This window comes from Megalobrama amblycephala, linkage group LG6 (genome assembly GCF_018812025.1).
Source record: "Megalobrama amblycephala isolate DHTTF-2021 linkage group LG6, ASM1881202v1, whole genome shotgun sequence".
Classification (NCBI taxonomy): Eukaryota; Metazoa; Chordata; class Actinopteri; order Cypriniformes; family Xenocyprididae; genus Megalobrama; species Megalobrama amblycephala.
Window position 1 is genome coordinate 38,639,821 of NC_063049.1, and position 19,019 is coordinate 38,658,839.

Sequence of the window (19,019 nt, forward strand, 5' to 3'; positions counted from 1 at the left end):
GCAGTTAAAAAAATTAATTAAAAAAAATCTATGGGGTATTTTGAGCTGAAACTTCACAGACACATTCAGGGGACACCTTAGACTTATATTACATCTTTTAAAAACATAATCTAGGGCACCTTTAATGCACCCCACCCCAGTCCAGACGTGTACATCATCTTACATTACGTAGTTTAGTTATGAACATGATGCAGGGCATTGACTGACTGTTTGATGAAGCCTATTAGAATGCAGTTAAAATGCCACTAATATTCAAGATATGAGGGCAAAAAGTGCCTAGTTTTGGCCATTTTTGTCTTATTTTTATATCACATGATATAGTTTAGCAATATCAATATCAAACACAATATTGTCTGTTTTTGCTTAATTTCGCCAATGAAAATAGTTCCAAACAAAGCCACAGCAGAGCTGTTGTGCATCTCAGGGTTTCGTTACTGAATGAATCTGCGGTTTTTAACGACTCGAGTGAGCAGTTGATTCGGTGACCCATTCATAAAGATGGCCGCTTCCTTTGTTCCTGAATGAATCCGTTGAATGAATGACTGAATGTCTCACTCATTAAGACAGTAATGCCGCATTTACATTACATGGTTCAAGTGACCAATTCTGATTTTTTTAAATAATTTTTTTCCCATCCTTCTCCCATGTGGCACAGATCGGATGCAACCCAAGAACATGTAAGCAGTAAAAATTCACATGGACTCCGATATTTTCAGATTGGTTTCAGGCCTCATGTTTGATATGAATTGGATACATGCATTTGTGTCTGCCATGTAAGCAGATAGCTCGGATATTCCCATCAATGCGAGTCATTGAAAAAGCGACTGTGGCGAATAGCGTCAACGCAGGCGGACACCAACCACAGCGATTACAGTGTTCATTGCATTCGTCCAGGCTGCAACAAGGGCTCTCCTCTTTATTCTCTACCTTAAAAGACCTATGTTTTGCTGACTTTTAAATGGTGCAGAAAGCAAAAGCTTGTAGTATTTTGTCTGCGTCCAGTGCAAATCACAGCATTTTTACTTCCTTTTCAACCTAAGTTTTTTGGGGTCAGTACATTTATCTTGGGTTGTTTCTCCAAATGTATAGTGTAAATGCAGATATCGGATAGAGGTCACTTTTAAAAGATGATGTAAACTGGTCGTCAACAAATCTGAATTGGGCATCAAAACCTGCAGTGTATACATGGCCTAACTTGCCTCCACCTCTTGGGGGATTTTAGTTTCATAATTACAGTATCATTTAATATTTTTATTCATATTCATGCCACCTCTGAGCTGCTTTAAGTCTGTGTAAATATACCACTTCAGATGCAGCTTCAGAAAAAAAATGTTATGGCAACATTGTAGCCTTAAATGTTTGTGTAATAAATTCTCTGTTGAATCAAAATATTTCTTTCTAAAGCTACTTTTTGTAATGTTGATTCAATGCTTTTCTCATCTAACACAGAAATTACTTTAAATGATCTTTTTGGGGGTAATTTCTCAGGGATTAATTTTATTATATAATCAGCAAATCATGTTAGTAATTAGATTCAAAATATTAATCACTTGACAGCCCTAGATTTTTTTCCTTTGTAATACTAAAGGAGATGGATGAGGGATGAGATGAAATGGGAATTGTGATAGTCAAGACTGTTTCGTCTCCATAAATGACAAGAAAGTACAAAAAAAAATGGGCCATATGACTCCTCTGAGTCTTCAGCAGTCATACAATAGCTTTGTGTGAGGAACTGATGGTTATTCACTGAAGATTGTGTTTATAGAGCATTTTAATGAAAAATATTTTCTAACAGTTTGTTGATGGCTCGGGTTTAAGGCCTTTTGGTATCTGTTTGATACTGTATTGTTTGCCGATTCAGTTTATTGCTTTGATTTTCAGATGAAAGTGGTGTTTAGTCAGGGCTGGGCTATAGTTTATGTGTTGCTCAGGGACGGTTAGACACACTCTCACACAGCAGAACTGATGTTCACAGCTCACACTCAAGGAAAAGCAGCCCATCTGCTGAGATGAATGAGCGTGTGGTGTTGATAGAACGCTGTGTCTTCTCCGCCAGGGCCTGTACCTGCTCTGCTAGAAACACGACTAGTTGCGAGTCTCAAACTGGGACACACAGCGGGTTGAGGGTGTTCCTGTGAATTTTTAATGGAAGATGCTGATCCAGTCGTGTCTGGAATAAGAATAACAGTAGCTCAAAAACATGAAGATTATTTTGTTGAAATGACAGAAAATGTCTTTTTGTTGATGCCATATCTTTAGTTTGTCTAATGTGCATAAAGCCTCTTCATGTTCACCATTTATTTTGTTTAGAACAAACCAGAATTAAATGCAAAAAAAAGAAAAAAAATCCTAAAATAATTGTACATGGATTTTTAATTCTTTTTTTTTACATTTGACTTTGATTTAAATTTAATAATAAATTTAAATTTCATTTAATAATTGAATTATTCACATATTTTTTTTTTTTAAATATATTTTTGCATTCATTCATAGATATGCTTGGTTACACATACTAGCATTTTGAAAGAATTGCTCACCAAAGCTGCATTTGTTTAATCAAAAATTCACTTTTGATGAATTTAATACATCTTTGCTGAATATGCAGTGTCTTTATGGACATCAAAAGCAGGCTTGCATCATAACGTGCAATAATTGCATGCTAGTATGTACCTACATCTTTGAATTCTTCCATCCCTAAATTATTAATCTGAATTATTATGTGCCACTGGGTCATTTGTTCTTAGCCTGATATGCAGTGTGTGGCTTTTTTGCATTCCAGTGCTTTTGATTAGAACCTTGTCTTGTGACCAGAATCAGGTGTTCTTGTAGTAAGCTAGTCTCAGAAGACCAGCCAAAGTCCATTCATTGACCACATGATGCCTGTTCCACACAAAATCTCACAAGCACTATGTGAAAATCATCAATTCATATCTGATTGGCTGTCTTCTACGCAATGTGAATTGGTACTTTTAGTGATGAAATAATCACTGGATTTGTCAAAAGTTTTCCAGGTTGGTGTCATTAAATCTTTATGAAGTTATCTAGTCTAGCAGGTAGATATCCGCCTCAGGAACTGAATACGCTGCAATGTGTTTTGGCTACAGGAAACTAGTGCTTGGTTAACAAAGTAGTTCACAGTAGCAAAAGTTGAACACTGTCAGACTGTTGATTGGTCAGGCTGAAAAGAACAACTCCAATCACTTGAATCTGGGATCTTTTCAGCTGCGTACAGCAGGTGTTGTTTTGGGAAGCAGATTTGGACTTGATTAGGCCTTTTGATTGTGAATGACTGAGGAGGGAGACCCAGTGGGTGAGTCTGGGACCTGTAAAGACGTAAATGAGGTGGTTTGAACAATTCATCCACTGGTGCTTTTTTTGTATATATCATGCGTTTGAAATTCACATCTGGGCTGCTGGCCAGATTGCTTTTTTGCTCTCTTGTTTTCATGTTTTGTGATTCTTGTAGTTCCTGATTGTCTTATGTGCTACATCTAATTTTTTGTGTTTTAGATAGAGTGAGATTAGGAATCCATTATGTGAAAGTGCTGGAAATACTTCAGGCTAGTAACAAACTAAAAAAAAGAAAAAAGATTTACTCTTTTACAGCCGAATCAATGCAGTAACGATAAAATGCAGTGGTTGTCAACTGGTGGACTGTGACCCAAAAATAGGCGGTCTGTTTTGATGGGGTTGCGTACAGCAGAGGGAAAAATATTGAAAAATGCCAATAATAGAAAGTATTATATACCAAATAAAAAGTAAAAATTATTTAATTATAATTTTTATGCAATAATTAAATGTAGTAATAATAATAATTAGAATTAATTGTGTAAATAAATATAATTCAGTTGGGCGGCAGGTCTGTTCTGATGGTGAACAGCAGGGGAAAACAATGCAAAATGTTCATAATAAAATTGTAAAATAATTATAAATAAATTCAATAATTGTAATTAAAAATTTTATTGTAATTTTATTGTACATTTTAATAAAAATCCACCACAGGTCTGTTCTGATGGGGTTGCGAATCAGGAGGATGGTAATTAATGCAAAATATCAGTAATAATACTGTAAAAAAAAGATGATATAATTACATTTAATAATAATTATAATTAATTATAATAAAATTCAACTATAGATCTGTTCTGATTGAGTTGCGTACAGCAGAGGAAAAACAATGCAAAATACAAGTAATAATAAAATTATAAATTAATTATATTTAAAATTTAATAAAAATGGATTGTAGGTTTGTTTTGATGGGGTTGCATGCAGCGGGGGGGACAATGCAAAATTCCAATAATAAAATTATAAAATAATTATAATTAAATGTAATAAAATTAATTAATTAACAATTATTAAAATAAAAATGGGCCACCGATCTGTTCTGATGGGGTTGCATACAGCAGTGGGATAAACAATGCAAAATACCAATTAAAAAATATTTAAAAAATTATAATTCAATTGAATAATAATGAATTATAATAAAAATAGGCTGCAGGTCTGTTCTTACGGGGTTGCGTACTGGAGGGAGAAACCGATGCAAAATGTATATAAAAAAAATTTTTTTGAATTTAATAAGTAAATTAATTATAATTAAAATAATAATTGTTTAAAATAAATATATAATATCTTTTATTATTGCATATCCAAACTCTATTTTTTGCATACTCTCACTCTAATTTTGCATACTGTTGGATCTGTGCAATTCATAGTATTTTTACTGTTAGGTTGCCACTTGATGTCCAATATGAAATCTGTGTCTTGAAGAAGCGAAGCCCTGATCTGAGGTTGTTTGGGTTTGTTCTTGCAGGTGGAACGTGGTGGGCATCCAGGGCTCTCTGATGAGCTACTTCACTGAGCCCATCTACTTCTCCAGCATCATCCTGGGCAGCCTGTATCACGCTGATCATCTCTCCAGAGCCATGTACCAGCGGATTGCTGACATCGAAGACCTGCCCCAGCAATTCTCCCTCAACCGCCCCCTGCTCAGCGGTAAGACAACATCATACGGCCGGCTCGCATTTCCACTTCCAAATCATTGAAAATGGCAGCGACGTCAAATTGTATTACCATTTACTAGATGGACAGTTTCCCCCCACTCACCTTCAATTTCCTCATGGTTTGAAGAATTACTGGAATTTAGATGGGCCTGCTCTCCATCTCACCATCACAGACCGGCAGCCTGTTTCAGTAATTCATACAGTGCCTGAAATCACAGATGCCCCTGCTGATTTCTCTCATTTTTTTTCCCATCTTTTTTGTTTTGTTTAATCTTTTTTAAAATAATGTGACGTGCTACAGCAAACCTCATTGGTGCTCGTGCGTCACTCAAGCACATTTGAGCTTCTTTTCCTTTTAATGTTAGTTGGCAATCCCGCTTGAAGGTGCATACCTCTACCTACTGCAATGCACCTGTGTGACAGCTGACGTAAAATAAAGGATCAAGCTTAGAATAGCCAATACCGATCAGTTAAAAATGCTTAATCAGCCCCAATATTATCCTTACCGAGATATTTCTGATAAAAATTGGTGAACTATTTTTATGCTTCTAAAAAACTACCCAGCACTTGGTATAGATAGATTCCTCATTAAAAACTGTGTCATCAGGGAGACGTCAGCTGCACTTGTAGAGAACATATCCTTTCTCACTTTGTTTTGTACCTCATGAGAAACACCCAGCGCTGCTTTTGCACGGGGTTACATCAGATTCCTAGCAGAACTTGCTTTTAATGGCTTTCTGCTGAAAATCTCCATTTGATGATTTGTTGTGGGAGGTTGAAGCATAACATACTCAACCTATGCTTCATAACACTAGCTCAAAGAACGACTCTTTTGCATTTGTCAACTTTTTTTGTTCCTGTCGTCTTGGTCTGCCAGTGAAGAGGTAATGCGTAATGCAGTGAGCCATTTATTGTATGCTATAAAAGCACATAATATTATATAATTTCATATATTTTATATAAATTTAAACTTAATAATAATAATGTAAATATTAAAGAATAAAACATTTAAATAATGGCATATAGCCTTCAAGTGTTTTTCAATTAATTACCATTGGTCATGTAAGTCACGGACATTCATTGGTAATAATAAAGTGTTAAAGTGGTACTTCACTGCTAGCAAAATGGGCTTTCATTAAAACTTGGCTGCCTTTGCTGTAGAAAGGCGGGAAAAAATGATGACTAGACTACCTGACTAGAGAAAGCAGAGAAATAAGGCTGCTGTCTTCCCTTTAGCCAAATGAGTAGGAAAACTTCAACACCCATAATGCACTGGGCATGTTGCCGTTCAAGGCCACTCCCACCAGTCTGCTATGGATACGTTTGACCAGAGTCAAATACCACCTTGCTTTAGTTGGAAATACTTCTTGGCAAACTTTTAGCCATAATAGTGTCAACTTGTATTGTTCCTGGGTGCAAGAATTCAAAGAGTAAATGTTTAGCGGGAGTGAGTTAATTTTAGTTTCCAATGAAGGATCCAGCGCATTTTTGGCAAGAATCGTAAATACGGAGAGAACGCCACGAAGGGCAATCTGAAAAACCTCTGTGTTTGTAGTCAACATTTCAAACTGGATGACCACGAACACAGTGTTTTAGGCCAAACGGAGGGGGAAACACTGAAAGAAACTGTCGTTTTCACAAAAGCCCTGGAGCTGTCAAAAGTGGAAGACTTTTGCTTACCAATATACAAGATTTTTTTCTGTCCAGGTAACACATAGAACGAGTAAACCTCATTCATTTACATATACTACCAACATTGTAAAAGCGGATTGAAAATCGGCGAGGTTACATTTTAACACATCCCCTGAGTAAACAACCTTGAACATATTGCTTTAGTTGTGTTCATTGAAAATGGAAGCCTTGAAATAAATTTCTTCATATTTGTGCAGTAAATATTTTTGTTATATCAATTCGTTTGCAATAAAAGGGCCACACTGGATGTTTGCACCAAATGCTCCAAGTTCATCTCTGGGTTTAATTTTCTACTATGATGAGTGTATTTGTGTGTTTGCAGGAATCAGTAACGCTGAGGCCCGGCAGCCAGGAAAGGCCCCCAACTTCAGTGTGAATTGGACGGTGGGAGATCAGGCTCTAGAAGTCATTAACGCCACCACAGGCAAGGATGACATGGGCAGACCCTCACGTCTCTGTAAGCATGCCCTATACAGCCGCTGGGTGCCACTACACACTAAGGTACGAGTATCACATCTTCATGGATTCACTTTCAAATTTACTGCAAGACTTTGTAATAGTAAAGAAGTTGGTGAAAGATGGCAACTCTAATCAAATATATTTAAAGTGAAACTAAAACTGCTGTTTGGGAAATGCACAAAAAAAGTACTTTTGGGTGTACGTATCTCTCTGGCCCCATTTACACTGCATGGTTCAAGTGACCCAATTCCGATTTTTTTTTTTTTTTTTTTTTTTTTTTTTTCCTTTCTCCCATGTGGCACAGATCGGATATGAGCTATGACCGTGTAAGCAGGAAAAAAGCGCATGGATTCCGATATTCACAGATCGGTTTCTGAAAATAAATCAGATATGAATGGGATGTATGTGCATTTGTCCTGCCGTTTAAGCGTACAGATTGGATATTCCCCTTTAAATGCGACTCCTGCGTCATTTAAAAAGTGAGGGTTTTTTTTACGTTTCACGGTACAGACATGCCTATAACAAACGGAACATCCCTAGTTGACTGGCAGAGTATTAATTTCATTTGTTTGTGTTAAATAAAAGGCGATGTGAGCTTGAAATGTGTTGCTCTTGAAATCACACTGAATGCTCGTTGCCGCTGTTGTCAGTGACGACGACTCGTGCACAGACGCGCGCTTCAGCCCCGTTGTCGAGACTCTACCCATTTGTTCCATTGAAACCGCAAAATAAAAAACATTTTTGGTTCGCTTCGCCAAGTGCAGTCTAAAAAGGAGACAACAGATACAGGTCACTTTTAAAAGAAATGTAAGCACGTCGTCCAAAAAAATCGGATATGGTCAAAAGATCGGATCTTTGCATTAAGACTTGCAGTGTAAATGCAGCTTCTCATTCATGTACTAAAAACGGAATAGTTTTTCCTTTGCGTTTTTCGCATACAACTGACAACATTGTCAAAACGATCCCCGTTCACACGGATCCGCGAAAACGATTAAAAACGCTAGTATTATTAATGCCAGGCCAGTAGATGGCCATGTCACTTTGTAAAGAAATACTACACACATATAGACCAATTTGGTGTTTGCAAACAGCGATGATGTTTTTTGTGGGCGGAGCCTAGCTGGTTGCAGAAAATGACAGTTGAGCAGTAGCAGTCTATGGAAGCCACGAAATAAAAGAATAAAATATGTTAATTTCGAGTTTATATCTCACAATTCTGACTTATTTCTCGCAAATCTGAGTTTATATCTTACATTTCTTACAAAGAAAAACAGAATTGTGAGATATACTCGTTATTCTGTCTTTTCTGAATTGCAATTTATCCCACAATTCTGACTTTTTCCCCCTCAGAATTGTGAAATAAACTCACAATTGCGAGTTATAAAGTCCGAACTGGGAGTAATAAACACGCAAATGCAAGAAAAAAAAGTCCGAATTGTGAAATGTTTAAAAGTTATCTATGTAAAATGTTATAGGTTTAAATTAGTTTAATTATAATTATTTCATGCTGTAACTGCTATGTATGTATGTCCTCTGAACTGCATATGTGAATATTATGTAGACTTACTGTTTACATCAAATTCCTGCTTTAATAGTAGACTAATCCTTGCAGGTGTCATCAGTGCAGTCTGTGAAACGTCTCCGTTTCGCTTCAAAAGACGTTTTCAACGATGGTTTTCTTTAAAAATGAAGACTATATTTTTTGCATTCCGATTCCAACATCCAGAGGCACAACAAAACATTTTTCTCTTATTCTGTGGATTTTGCACATTTTCCTTCAATTGCTACAGCTATTTTTCTGCAACCAGTATGCGCGCGCAGATGCAATAGGTTGTTTGCCCATGACGTCACAGCAGCGGCGCGAGTGAGTCTGGAGGGCAGGGAGTGATTTTTCTATATAGGAATCCTATCAAAAACTCAATTTGTATATTTTACGTCGTTTATGGTTGCTCAAATCAATAAAATCGAGAACCCAGAAGTTGTTTATATCGTTTACATATACCGTTTTTTATAACTTATATCGTTTTTTAACTTTAAAAGTTGTCGCCTTTTTAATAGCGTTTTGCGTCTGCTGATACTGAAATGAATATGGACACCTGCTTACCTTACTTGTTTTTGACTTGGTTTAATATTCGGTATCGTTTGCACGGAAGAGAAGATATTTTATCCCATTGAATGATAATTTAGTGTTTTCACTTACGTTTTGATCACAATGTTGATCTGGTTACCATGAGAGCAGTGTCACGTGCTGCTGCTTCAGCCATCATATGGTAGAAAATGTCCAAATAAATAAATGTTTAACAACCTGACAGAAGTCCAACATATGTTGTGATTTTCTGTTTATACCTTTCTAAACCAGCACAGAAAGGACTTTTCTCCACCTCTTCCATTCTAATTTTCACTGCTTGCCCTCCACCGGTATTTCGTGCGTCACCAGAACCACATGATTGCAAACAACCTATTGACGTAATTGCGACGTCTGCTCTAAAGGGTCTATAGGCTAAACACGTAACATGCACACGTCGCGAATGATGTCACCTTTTTCACAAATTCATATTTTTATAGTTTACATGATAACAATAGACAATAATGATAATGTTTTCAAAAACTTGCACTTTAAAACACATTTTCAAAAGTTAGAATTTTTTAAAACGCATAAATTTTGTTCTGTTTTTCTGTATTTCACAGCAGCATTCTTTTAATAAATTTGTTCTATTCATTAATTCATTTTAATGAATGTATTGATTTTATTTTTATTTATTTTATGTAAAATAGAACTGCTTAATTAGTATATTGTATTATATTACAAAATAGTGCAAAAACAAATCACGTACTGTCATTTTTTTCTATTTCTTCGGCAGCTCTCGTCAACTCTGCGAATCAAAGTGCCCAAGCCCAGCTCGTACCACGAAGCCAAACAAGCAGCGGTGGAGTATCACACGGCGAAGCAAACGCTCATCAAGGCCTTTCACAAAGCGGGCCTGGGTGCCTGGGTGAAAAAGCCCATAGAACAGGACCAGTTCTCACTGAACTCTTGAAGAGGGGACATAAAAAAGACCAGGACATGACAACAACCAGCTGTTAATACTTCACTTGATGTGCGGGGGTGTGTGCGTGTTTGTGTGTGCGATGCTGTTTGTTCTCAGACAAACTAAGAGCCCTTTAGTGTCTGTCATTTTGCTCTCTTTGTGTGAATCATGACTTTGCCTTTTTAATTTGTAACGTAGAAGCAGGTTGTCATTTAACGTATGTTTGTTTTGAAGTTAGTGGCATTAGCCTTCAGCAGATAACGGGATGTAATGTCATTTGTAACTGGAAAAATGTTCTTTTTAGTTTTTCAAACTATTTTCATGACAGAGGGTTGCTCTGACAAAACCTCGATGCCGTAAACACGCACGTTACGTGGCTTCAGGTCGACCACACAGCTGTGCGCACGGGTCTGAAGGTTTCCTGGTCCAGCCTACCCAGATGCTGGCTCACCTTTTTTGAGCATGGTTCTCCTCGATATGCAAAACATATGCATATTTATATTTTTTATTCCGTTCCCTCCGGATTTTAAAAGGGGAAGAAATTCACGTAGATCATAACTGTACAGCATGGTCCCTTTAGATAGACGCACTTTTGTCAGGACTTTAGTGTAGAATTAGCTTAGGCCGTCTTTCTAGTCGGAATAGATTTCAGATTTTAATTTGACCTCGGAGGGAAACTTGAATTTTTTGCATATGGTTCCTTGAGCGCTTGGAAGCGAAAGCTGTATTGTCAAACGGTTATTTGAATTGGAAAATGGAGTAGTCTTATGGATGCAACCAAAGTGCATTGATGTTATTAAACGATGTGTCGTGGCTATTTAAATTTCTCAGAGGTCTTAAATGCATGTACGAATTACGCAAGGCTCCAGCCTCGCTCTAAGAAAGCCCTTTATCTGGGCTAAATACTTCAGTGGCCTGTAACGGACCATTTTAGAAGCCCTACTTTTCCTTTTTATGTTTTTACACTGTATTGACTTTAAGCTGCATGGAGTCCGTCGGATCACTCAGACGGCAGATTTCCTACGCTCTTAAAGAAAAAAAAATGCTGGCTTAAAAACAACCCAAGTTGGGTTGAAAATGGACAAACCCAGCAATTGGTTTGTTTTTACCCAATGTGTTGGGTAGTTTAACTTTTGTTTAAAAATTACCATACGGCTGGCTTAAAATGAACTCAAAATAGGTTGGAAATTAAAAATCAGACACATAATTATTAGATGCAACAATAATAACAAAAGGTGAACATTTATTAATAAGCAATTTAATAAATGTGTTTAATCATCATTCATTAAACTTATTAATAAATGCTCATTTATTAAACATATTAATAAATGTTAATTTCCAACATATTTTGGGTTCATTTTAAGCAAGCAATGCAGTCATTTTTAAAAAATAGTTGAGTTAAATAGCAAACATTTAACCCAACTGCTGGGTTAAAACAACCCAATCGTTGGGTTTGTCTATTTTCAACTCAACTTGGGTTGTTTTAACCCAGCATTTTTAAGAGTGCAGCGAGCCTGATCTGCTAATGTGATCGAGTTATTCTTATGTTAAAGAACAGTTCATCCAAATATAAAAATTCACCCACATGTCGTTCCAAGCTCCATAAAAGCACTCCATATGACTTTATTCCAAATCTTCTGAAGTCATATAAAAGCTTTGCATGACAAACACCAATTGAAACGATATGTAGGTGAGTAAATAATCAGTTTATTTCTGGTTGAACTTGTCCTTCAACATTCATGCTGCATTTAGTCACTGCAGGTTTGAGAGCAGGGCATTGTGGGATTTTTTTTTTTTTTTTTTTTTTTTTTTTTTTTTTTTTTTCAAAATGGCAGAATGGTCTGAAAAATGATGCACGTTTATTATTGAGAAAAGCCATCTCTGCATGCGGAAGCGAGGGTTTGCAAGGGCGACTCTGACTTTCACTTTATCCTTGCGTCTTGTTCGAGGATCTTTTCTTTTCCTGCATAGACCTGAATGCCTACATTCCTCCTCAGAGACGCTTTCTGTAAGGCTGAATTCAGCTGTGTCCTTGAGGGTGAGGTTTTTCCTCTGCAGACTTCTGCTGTTGGAAGGTCTGAGCCAGGAGCTCAGGCGCTCTTTGATTTATGGCTTATCCAGTGCAGCATGTTTGACTGGTAAGGTTCTAGAGAGATAGGAAGCAGAACTATTTTCTGTACTGATCATTCTTTTTTTTTTTAAGTTGAGCTTTGGTGGTTTTCAGATTCCAGGAGTGTTGCTGTATAATATAAACTCCTGGTGGGATTTATAACATTTCAGTCATATGATTTGACACACAAAATGAAAGATGCAAGGCTGAGTAGTTGACCCAAACATTTTGTGAGTTACTCAACCTATAACCTGTATGCTGTAGTTTTTTCCTTGGAACACAAAATGAGATTTTTGAAGGATCTTCATGCAGCTCTTTTCTGTACAACGGCAGTTCATAGTGACAGTCAAGCTTAAAATGATAATAATATGCATAATATGATCCCCCGGTTTTACAGATGAGACTTAAAGGAATAGTTCACCTAAAAGTGAAAATTTGTCCCATGATGTACTCACCCTCAATCCCCCCTAGGTGTATATGACTATCTTCTCAGAGTTATATTAAAAACTATCCTGGCTCTGAATGATGCTCATGATTTTGAAGCCCAAAAAAGTGCATCCTATCCATCATAAAAGTAATCCATGTGACTCCAGGAGGTTAATAAAGACCTTCTGAAGCAAAGCGATGGGTTTTTGTAAGAAAAATATACATATTTACAACTTTATTAACTATAATAACCATCTTTCGGCAACGGCCGTACACAAGTCAACTTTCGACGGAAGCATAACCTCTGTCTTTTGGCGCTTTTCCACTGCATGGGACGGCTCGGTACGGAATGGTATGGCTCGTTTGAGGTTCCAAGAGTTCCGTACCGATACTAAATGTGACGTGTAAACACTGCAGATCACTGATTGGTCAGAGAGAATCATCACTACCAGCGTCATTGGATTTGAACGCAACTTTTTTTTTTTAAACGACTTGAAAAAAGAAATAGCTGTATTGTGGTCAGTAAACGAGGTGCACACTCATTGGTAGATGAGGAACGGATCCACGGCAGTAGAGTCGGTGCAACTATAATGATCAGTCTATAATCCCACCCACTTTGAAGCGGTATTAAACTGCAGTGGAAAAGCAAATAGAAAGTAAATTGAGCCGAGCCGAGACGTTCCACGCAGTGAAAAAGCGGCATTTGAAACCAGACTTCATTGACTCAAGCACTATATTTCAGATCTCAGGAAGCATTTTTGTGTGAGGAATAGACTGATATGTAAGGAATTATTCATTAATAAATTTCCCATCCACTAAATTACTGAAGTTGCAGTTTGGAATATTCTGTACACTACTGTTCAAAAGTTTGAGGGTGCATTTAAATGTTTTTGAAAGAAGTCTCTTATGCTCTCCAAGACTGTGTTTATTTGATCAAAAATGACTTTTTTAGTAATTTATTTCTGTGATCAAAGCTGAATTTTAGTAATTCACGTATCCTTCAGAAATCATTCTAATATTCTAACATTCTGATTTGGTGCTCAAGAAACATTTATTATTATCGAAGTTTAATATTTTTTATGGAAACCAGGATTATTTGATAAATAGAAAGTTCAAAAGAGCAGCATTTATTGGAAATGGAAAGCTTTTGTAATACTATAAATACCTTTACTGTATCTTTTGATCAATTTAATGCATCCTTGATGAATAACAAAAAAAATCTTACTGCCCCCAAACTTTAGGAGAGGTGCATCAGAAGGAAAGATTTTCCATTAGTAAAGTCATAAATATTGAATAATTACTACTTTTAAGGTGGGTAATGGTCATTTTTTTGGAGATTTACACCATGGCCACCATGAGAAGCTGCATGAAGATTATTCAAAAGCTCTTATATTTTGTCCCAATGAAAAGATAACCACATACAGGCTTGGATTTTGGTGAACTTTTCCTTTAAATCTTCAAAATAGTTCATAGTACCGATGAGTCGCAGAGCCTGTTCTTCCACGAGACTTCCATGAAATCAGACCTGCTTCACTCTGCCAGTGCTATCATTCCATTTCCCGCTCGATGGCATCAGGTTTCTCCAGCAGGATTGTTGTTAATTTTCAACCTTTTACGAAACCAGCAAGTATGCGTGTTTGTCCGTCCGTTGGTCTGAGTGTGTTCGTTTGTGCACCTGCTGCTGAGCCCAGTTGGCATTCTGCAGAGACGTCATGGCAAAAGACTGAGAGATTGCTGTTGAATCTTCACCAAAGATGTCCATTTATTTTCCTTTTGAAGCATTTAAACAAACGGAGACTATTTTTAAAAAGACGAGAAAGTTATTGGTGCAAAGATTGTTCAGCATTTTACAGTTCAGCCTTGACTGAGTTTTGTTCTTTCATATTCACAAATGAGTTTTTTGTTTTGTCTTTTATTATGCGGGACTGGCTTCGGGACATGCTCGTCATCCTCAGTATTCTGGTGCACGGTGGATGTACTGCTGTAAATATATTGTGACCCTCTCCAATGCCGTTACAGTAGACTCCTTGCACATGTATTACTAATTTTTCATTTTTCACTCAAAAAGCAACATGCAATTTCGTTTTAAGGTCTTTACTCAAAATGCCAGGGCTGCCGTGTCCTTGCAGAGCGCGGCCGTGGTTGGTGGCGAAATGTATTTCTGACGGACCCGTATGAGCGTGTGGGGATCTGCAGTACTGTAATGATTAATGACTGTAGACTTCGACTCCCTTTTGCTCTAATAGAAACGATTACGGCCTGAAATTAATGAGCACAGTCGGTTCTACATAAATGTGGCTCAGCAAAAAGTAGCTCTTTCTGCTGGTGACACTTTTCAAGGACAGGAGACTTATGGGATTTTTTTTACTAAAAAAAGAATATATATTTTCTTTCTTTTGCATCATCCTAATTTCGTCTTCACCCTCTCTTCAGCTGTCGTCTTCTGTTACAGAGGGTTTTGATGGCGCGAGACGCCAGCGTATGATGTCACGATTTTTCTTTGTGTTCTTTTGGGAATCTGAGCCGTGTCTTAGCAAAGAGTCCTGACTTTTGTCCTCCTGGTCCTGGCCAGCCCATTTCTAAACGTCTTGTGATTTGGTGACTGTACAGTGGAGTCCGGCGGTGGTCCAGCTCGATCTCGGTCCACCCCGTCTTTTGCCTGTCTTTCGTAATATCCACATGGGTCACCTGCATGAGCTACTTCACCGAAACTGCACCCAGCATGATGACATACTTTAAAAAAGGACTTGTATGTAGAAAAAGGAACAAAAAAAAAATAGATCTATACATTAAAAAAAATGAAATAAAAAAGATCTTAGTTTACCTTTGCATATTAGTGTCGTGTGGTTTTTTTTTTTTTTTTTTTTCACTCATTTCTGGTTTATTTGAAGTGTGTGTTTGTGGGTCTACTTTACAAAAAACTATAAAAGCTGAATTGTTATATACACTATATTGCCAAAAGTATTGGGACACCCCTCCAAATCATTGAATTCAGGTGTTCCAATGTTAGTGGTAACATAAAGTGGAAGCGATTGGGAACAACAGCAACTTGGCCACGTAAAATCACAGAGCGGGGTCAGCGCATGCTGAGGCACACAGTGCACAGAGGTCACCAACTTTCTGCAGAATCAATAGCTACAGAACTCCAAACTTTGTGTGGCCTTCAGATTAGATCAAGAACAGTTTAGAGAGCTTCATGGAATGAGTTTCCATGGCCAAGCAGCTGCATCACCAAGTGCAAAGCAAAGCGTCAGATGCAGTGGTGTAAAACACGCCGCCACTGGAGACGCGATCTCTGGAGTGACGAATCACACTTCTCTGTCTGGCAGTCCGATGGACGAGTCTGGGTTTGGCAGTTGCCAGGAGAACGGTACTTGCCTGACTGCATTGTGCCAAGTGTAAAGTTTGGTGGAGGGGGATTATGGTGTGGAGTTGTTTTTCAGGGGTTGGGCTTGAACCCTTAGTTCCAGTGAAAGGAACTCTTAATGCTTCAGCATACCAAGACATTTTGGACAATTTTATGCTCCCAATCTTGTGGGAACAGTTTGGGCATGCCCCCTTCCTGTTCCAACATGACTGCGAGTTTGGTGTGGAGGAACTTGACTGGCCTGCACAGAGTCCTGACCTCAACCCGATAGAACACCTTTGGGATGAATTAGAGCGGAGACTGTGAGCCAGGCCTTCTCGCCAACATTAGTACTTGACCTCACAAATGCGCTTCTAGAAGAATGGTCAAAAATTCCCATTAACACACTTCTAAACCTTGTGGAAAGCCTTCCCAGAAGAGTTGAAGCTGTTATAGCTCCAAAGGGCACCAACTCCTTATTAAATCCTACGGATTAAGAATGGGATGTCATTAAAGTTCATGTGCACGTCCCAAAACTTTTGGCAATATAGTGTATTTCTGTGGCTCTGTTCCAAAACCTAGTGAGCTACCAGGGCCGTAACCACCATAGACATTGAAGGGGGACAAGTTGCCAAAGCTGCCCCCCAATATTTGATTTTGATTCTTGACGCTGCTCTGCTGCATTATGCACTGCTCTGTTTGTTGTTAGGATTGCCAAAAAAGAAAAAAAAAGTTTTAAGTTACATTTTTAGGCTGGTCTGCCTCAGCTGATTAACAGTGCTCATCACTGTCAGAATGAGTGAGCTGGCCAATCAAATCAAAGAAGGCGGGGCTTACTGTTCACAGAAGACTAGTGCCAATTCCAACACAATGCTTTTATTTTATCAGTGAAAGAGTACATACCGAGTAAAAAGCGAAACACATTTGACGACTGTTTTATGATTGAAATATTCAGAATCGACAGTAATCCAGTGACGCAAACTTCTCAACATTTTTATGAAATTTCATCATTTCGAATTAATGTAATTCATAACTGAATGTGACAAGACAACAAACGTTTCACATTTTTGACATATTTGATATACAAATAAGAGTGAAAATATAAATAAATAAATATATATATATATATATATATATATATATATATATATATATATATATATATATATATATATATATATATGTGTGTGTGTGTGTATATGTACTATATACACACACACACAATATATATATATATATATATATATATATGTGTGTGTGTGTGTGTGTATATAGTACATATACACATATGTACTATATACACACACACACACACATATATATATATATATATATATATATAAAATCATCCCCCACATTGTTCAAGACATGGTTACGGCCTTGAGCTACCTAGAAAGGGCAGCTCCTTCTAAAGTGAAATGGAGCCTCATAAGTGAGTGATTTGGAGCACTCTACAGTAACTCTGTGCTCAATATAAATAGTGCCCCACATGGGAGACTCAGCTCAAAATAGATTTCAATGTACTTTGGCGTGCTGCTAAACTAACAAATATATAATCTAAGCATTGAAATGGGTGCATTTCATTCAGATGCCTAGTCAGGGCACTGATCTCATGAGTATTCGTGTGTATTTTACGTAAAGTGTGGTTCTGCCAGAGCCATTGGAAATGTAATTATCAATAAGTCCATATTGTACGTTTCATCATCTATCCAAAGTACAAAAATGTATGTTTTGTTATTAATACCTACGTATCAACAAATGCAAGATTCTTCCAATGCACTGCAGTCCATTACTGAAAATGACACATTTGAAGGTGTTTAAAAAGTTTTAAGCCACCTGGGGTAAACTTACACTACAATCAAGAACAAGAAAGATCATTCACAAGAAATTCACAAGAATTTTTTTTGCAATGGCATTAAATTGATCAACAGTGATAGTTAAGACCTTTATAATTTTACAAAAGGTTACTATTTCAAATAAATGCTGTTCTTTCGAACATCAAAGAATTTTAAAATACAATGTATTACGGTTTGCACAAAAATATAAGTACAGTAGCACAACTGCTTTCAAATGTTTCTTGAGCAGCAAATCAGCATATCAGAATGATTTCTGAAGGATCATGTGACACTGAAGACTGGAGTAATGATGCTGAAAATTCAGCTTTGCATCACAGGAATACATTTTTACTATTTATTCATATAGAGAAGGGTTATTTTAAATTGTAAAAATATTCCACTATTTTCCTGTATTTTTGATCAAATAAATACAACCTGGGTGAGACTTCAAGAGACTCTGTAAAAAAAAATAATAATAATAATAATTATCGTTTTTGTTTTAGGGAGATTGTGTTTTTTTTTTTCTGTTTAGATATTCTGTTTAAAGCATCTCATCAATTTATTTTGCTTATTTTGAATAGATTGTGCTGAAAAATCACTATCACAGTGATATATCTTAAAGGTGCTGTATGTAATTTTTTGACTGTACTAAAGCATAAAAATACCATAATATGTTTGCAGATATTTAGGAAGCATACTAAGTTTACATACTCGTTTCTCTGAAAAACAATGCTACAGCCAGTTATTCAATTTTGAAATGTCTGTTTCTGTGTCGGAATGTCTATTTTTGTTTTGGTCTGTGTGATCCCGCCCACTACCAATTTACCCAATAGTATTTCGACACTCCGGGTTGCCAGTTGGCAGAAAACACCGCGTATTGCCGCCATGGAAGCCAGCAAACGAACTCGGTCAGAGATCGCATATTATACCTGACCTAAAAAGCCTCGGCATACATCTAAAAATCTCTTATAGAATATTAAAGACGGAAGAATATTAAAACATGGATAAATCAACTAATCAAGTGTGTAAGTCTCCTTGCCTTCCATTGTCAATTGCGCTCACTCCTCAATCTGGCAACCCACGTGAGCGTCGAGTCTGAAGGGGCGGGAATAACAACTTTCCAGT

General features: G+C 37.1%; 1 protein-coding gene across 7 annotated transcripts in view; it reads left to right on the forward strand.

Moving 5' to 3' along the window:
- adarb1b (adenosine deaminase RNA specific B1b) overlaps positions 1-10,819 on the forward strand; it is a 177,908-nt gene extending 167,089 nt beyond the window's left edge. For all 7 annotated transcript variants that reach the window (XM_048194548.1, XM_048194547.1, XM_048194551.1 and 4 more), the window contains 3 exons: positions 4,808-4,989; positions 7,012-7,190; positions 10,010-10,819. In XM_048194548.1, coding sequence (XP_048050505.1) covers positions 4,808-4,989; positions 7,012-7,190; positions 10,010-10,186 — 538 coding nt within the window. In that variant the 3' untranslated portion in view covers positions 10,187-10,819. The remainder of the gene's footprint in view (positions 1-4,807; positions 4,990-7,011; positions 7,191-10,009) is intronic.
- Positions 10,820-19,019: the final 8,200 nt, after the last annotated feature.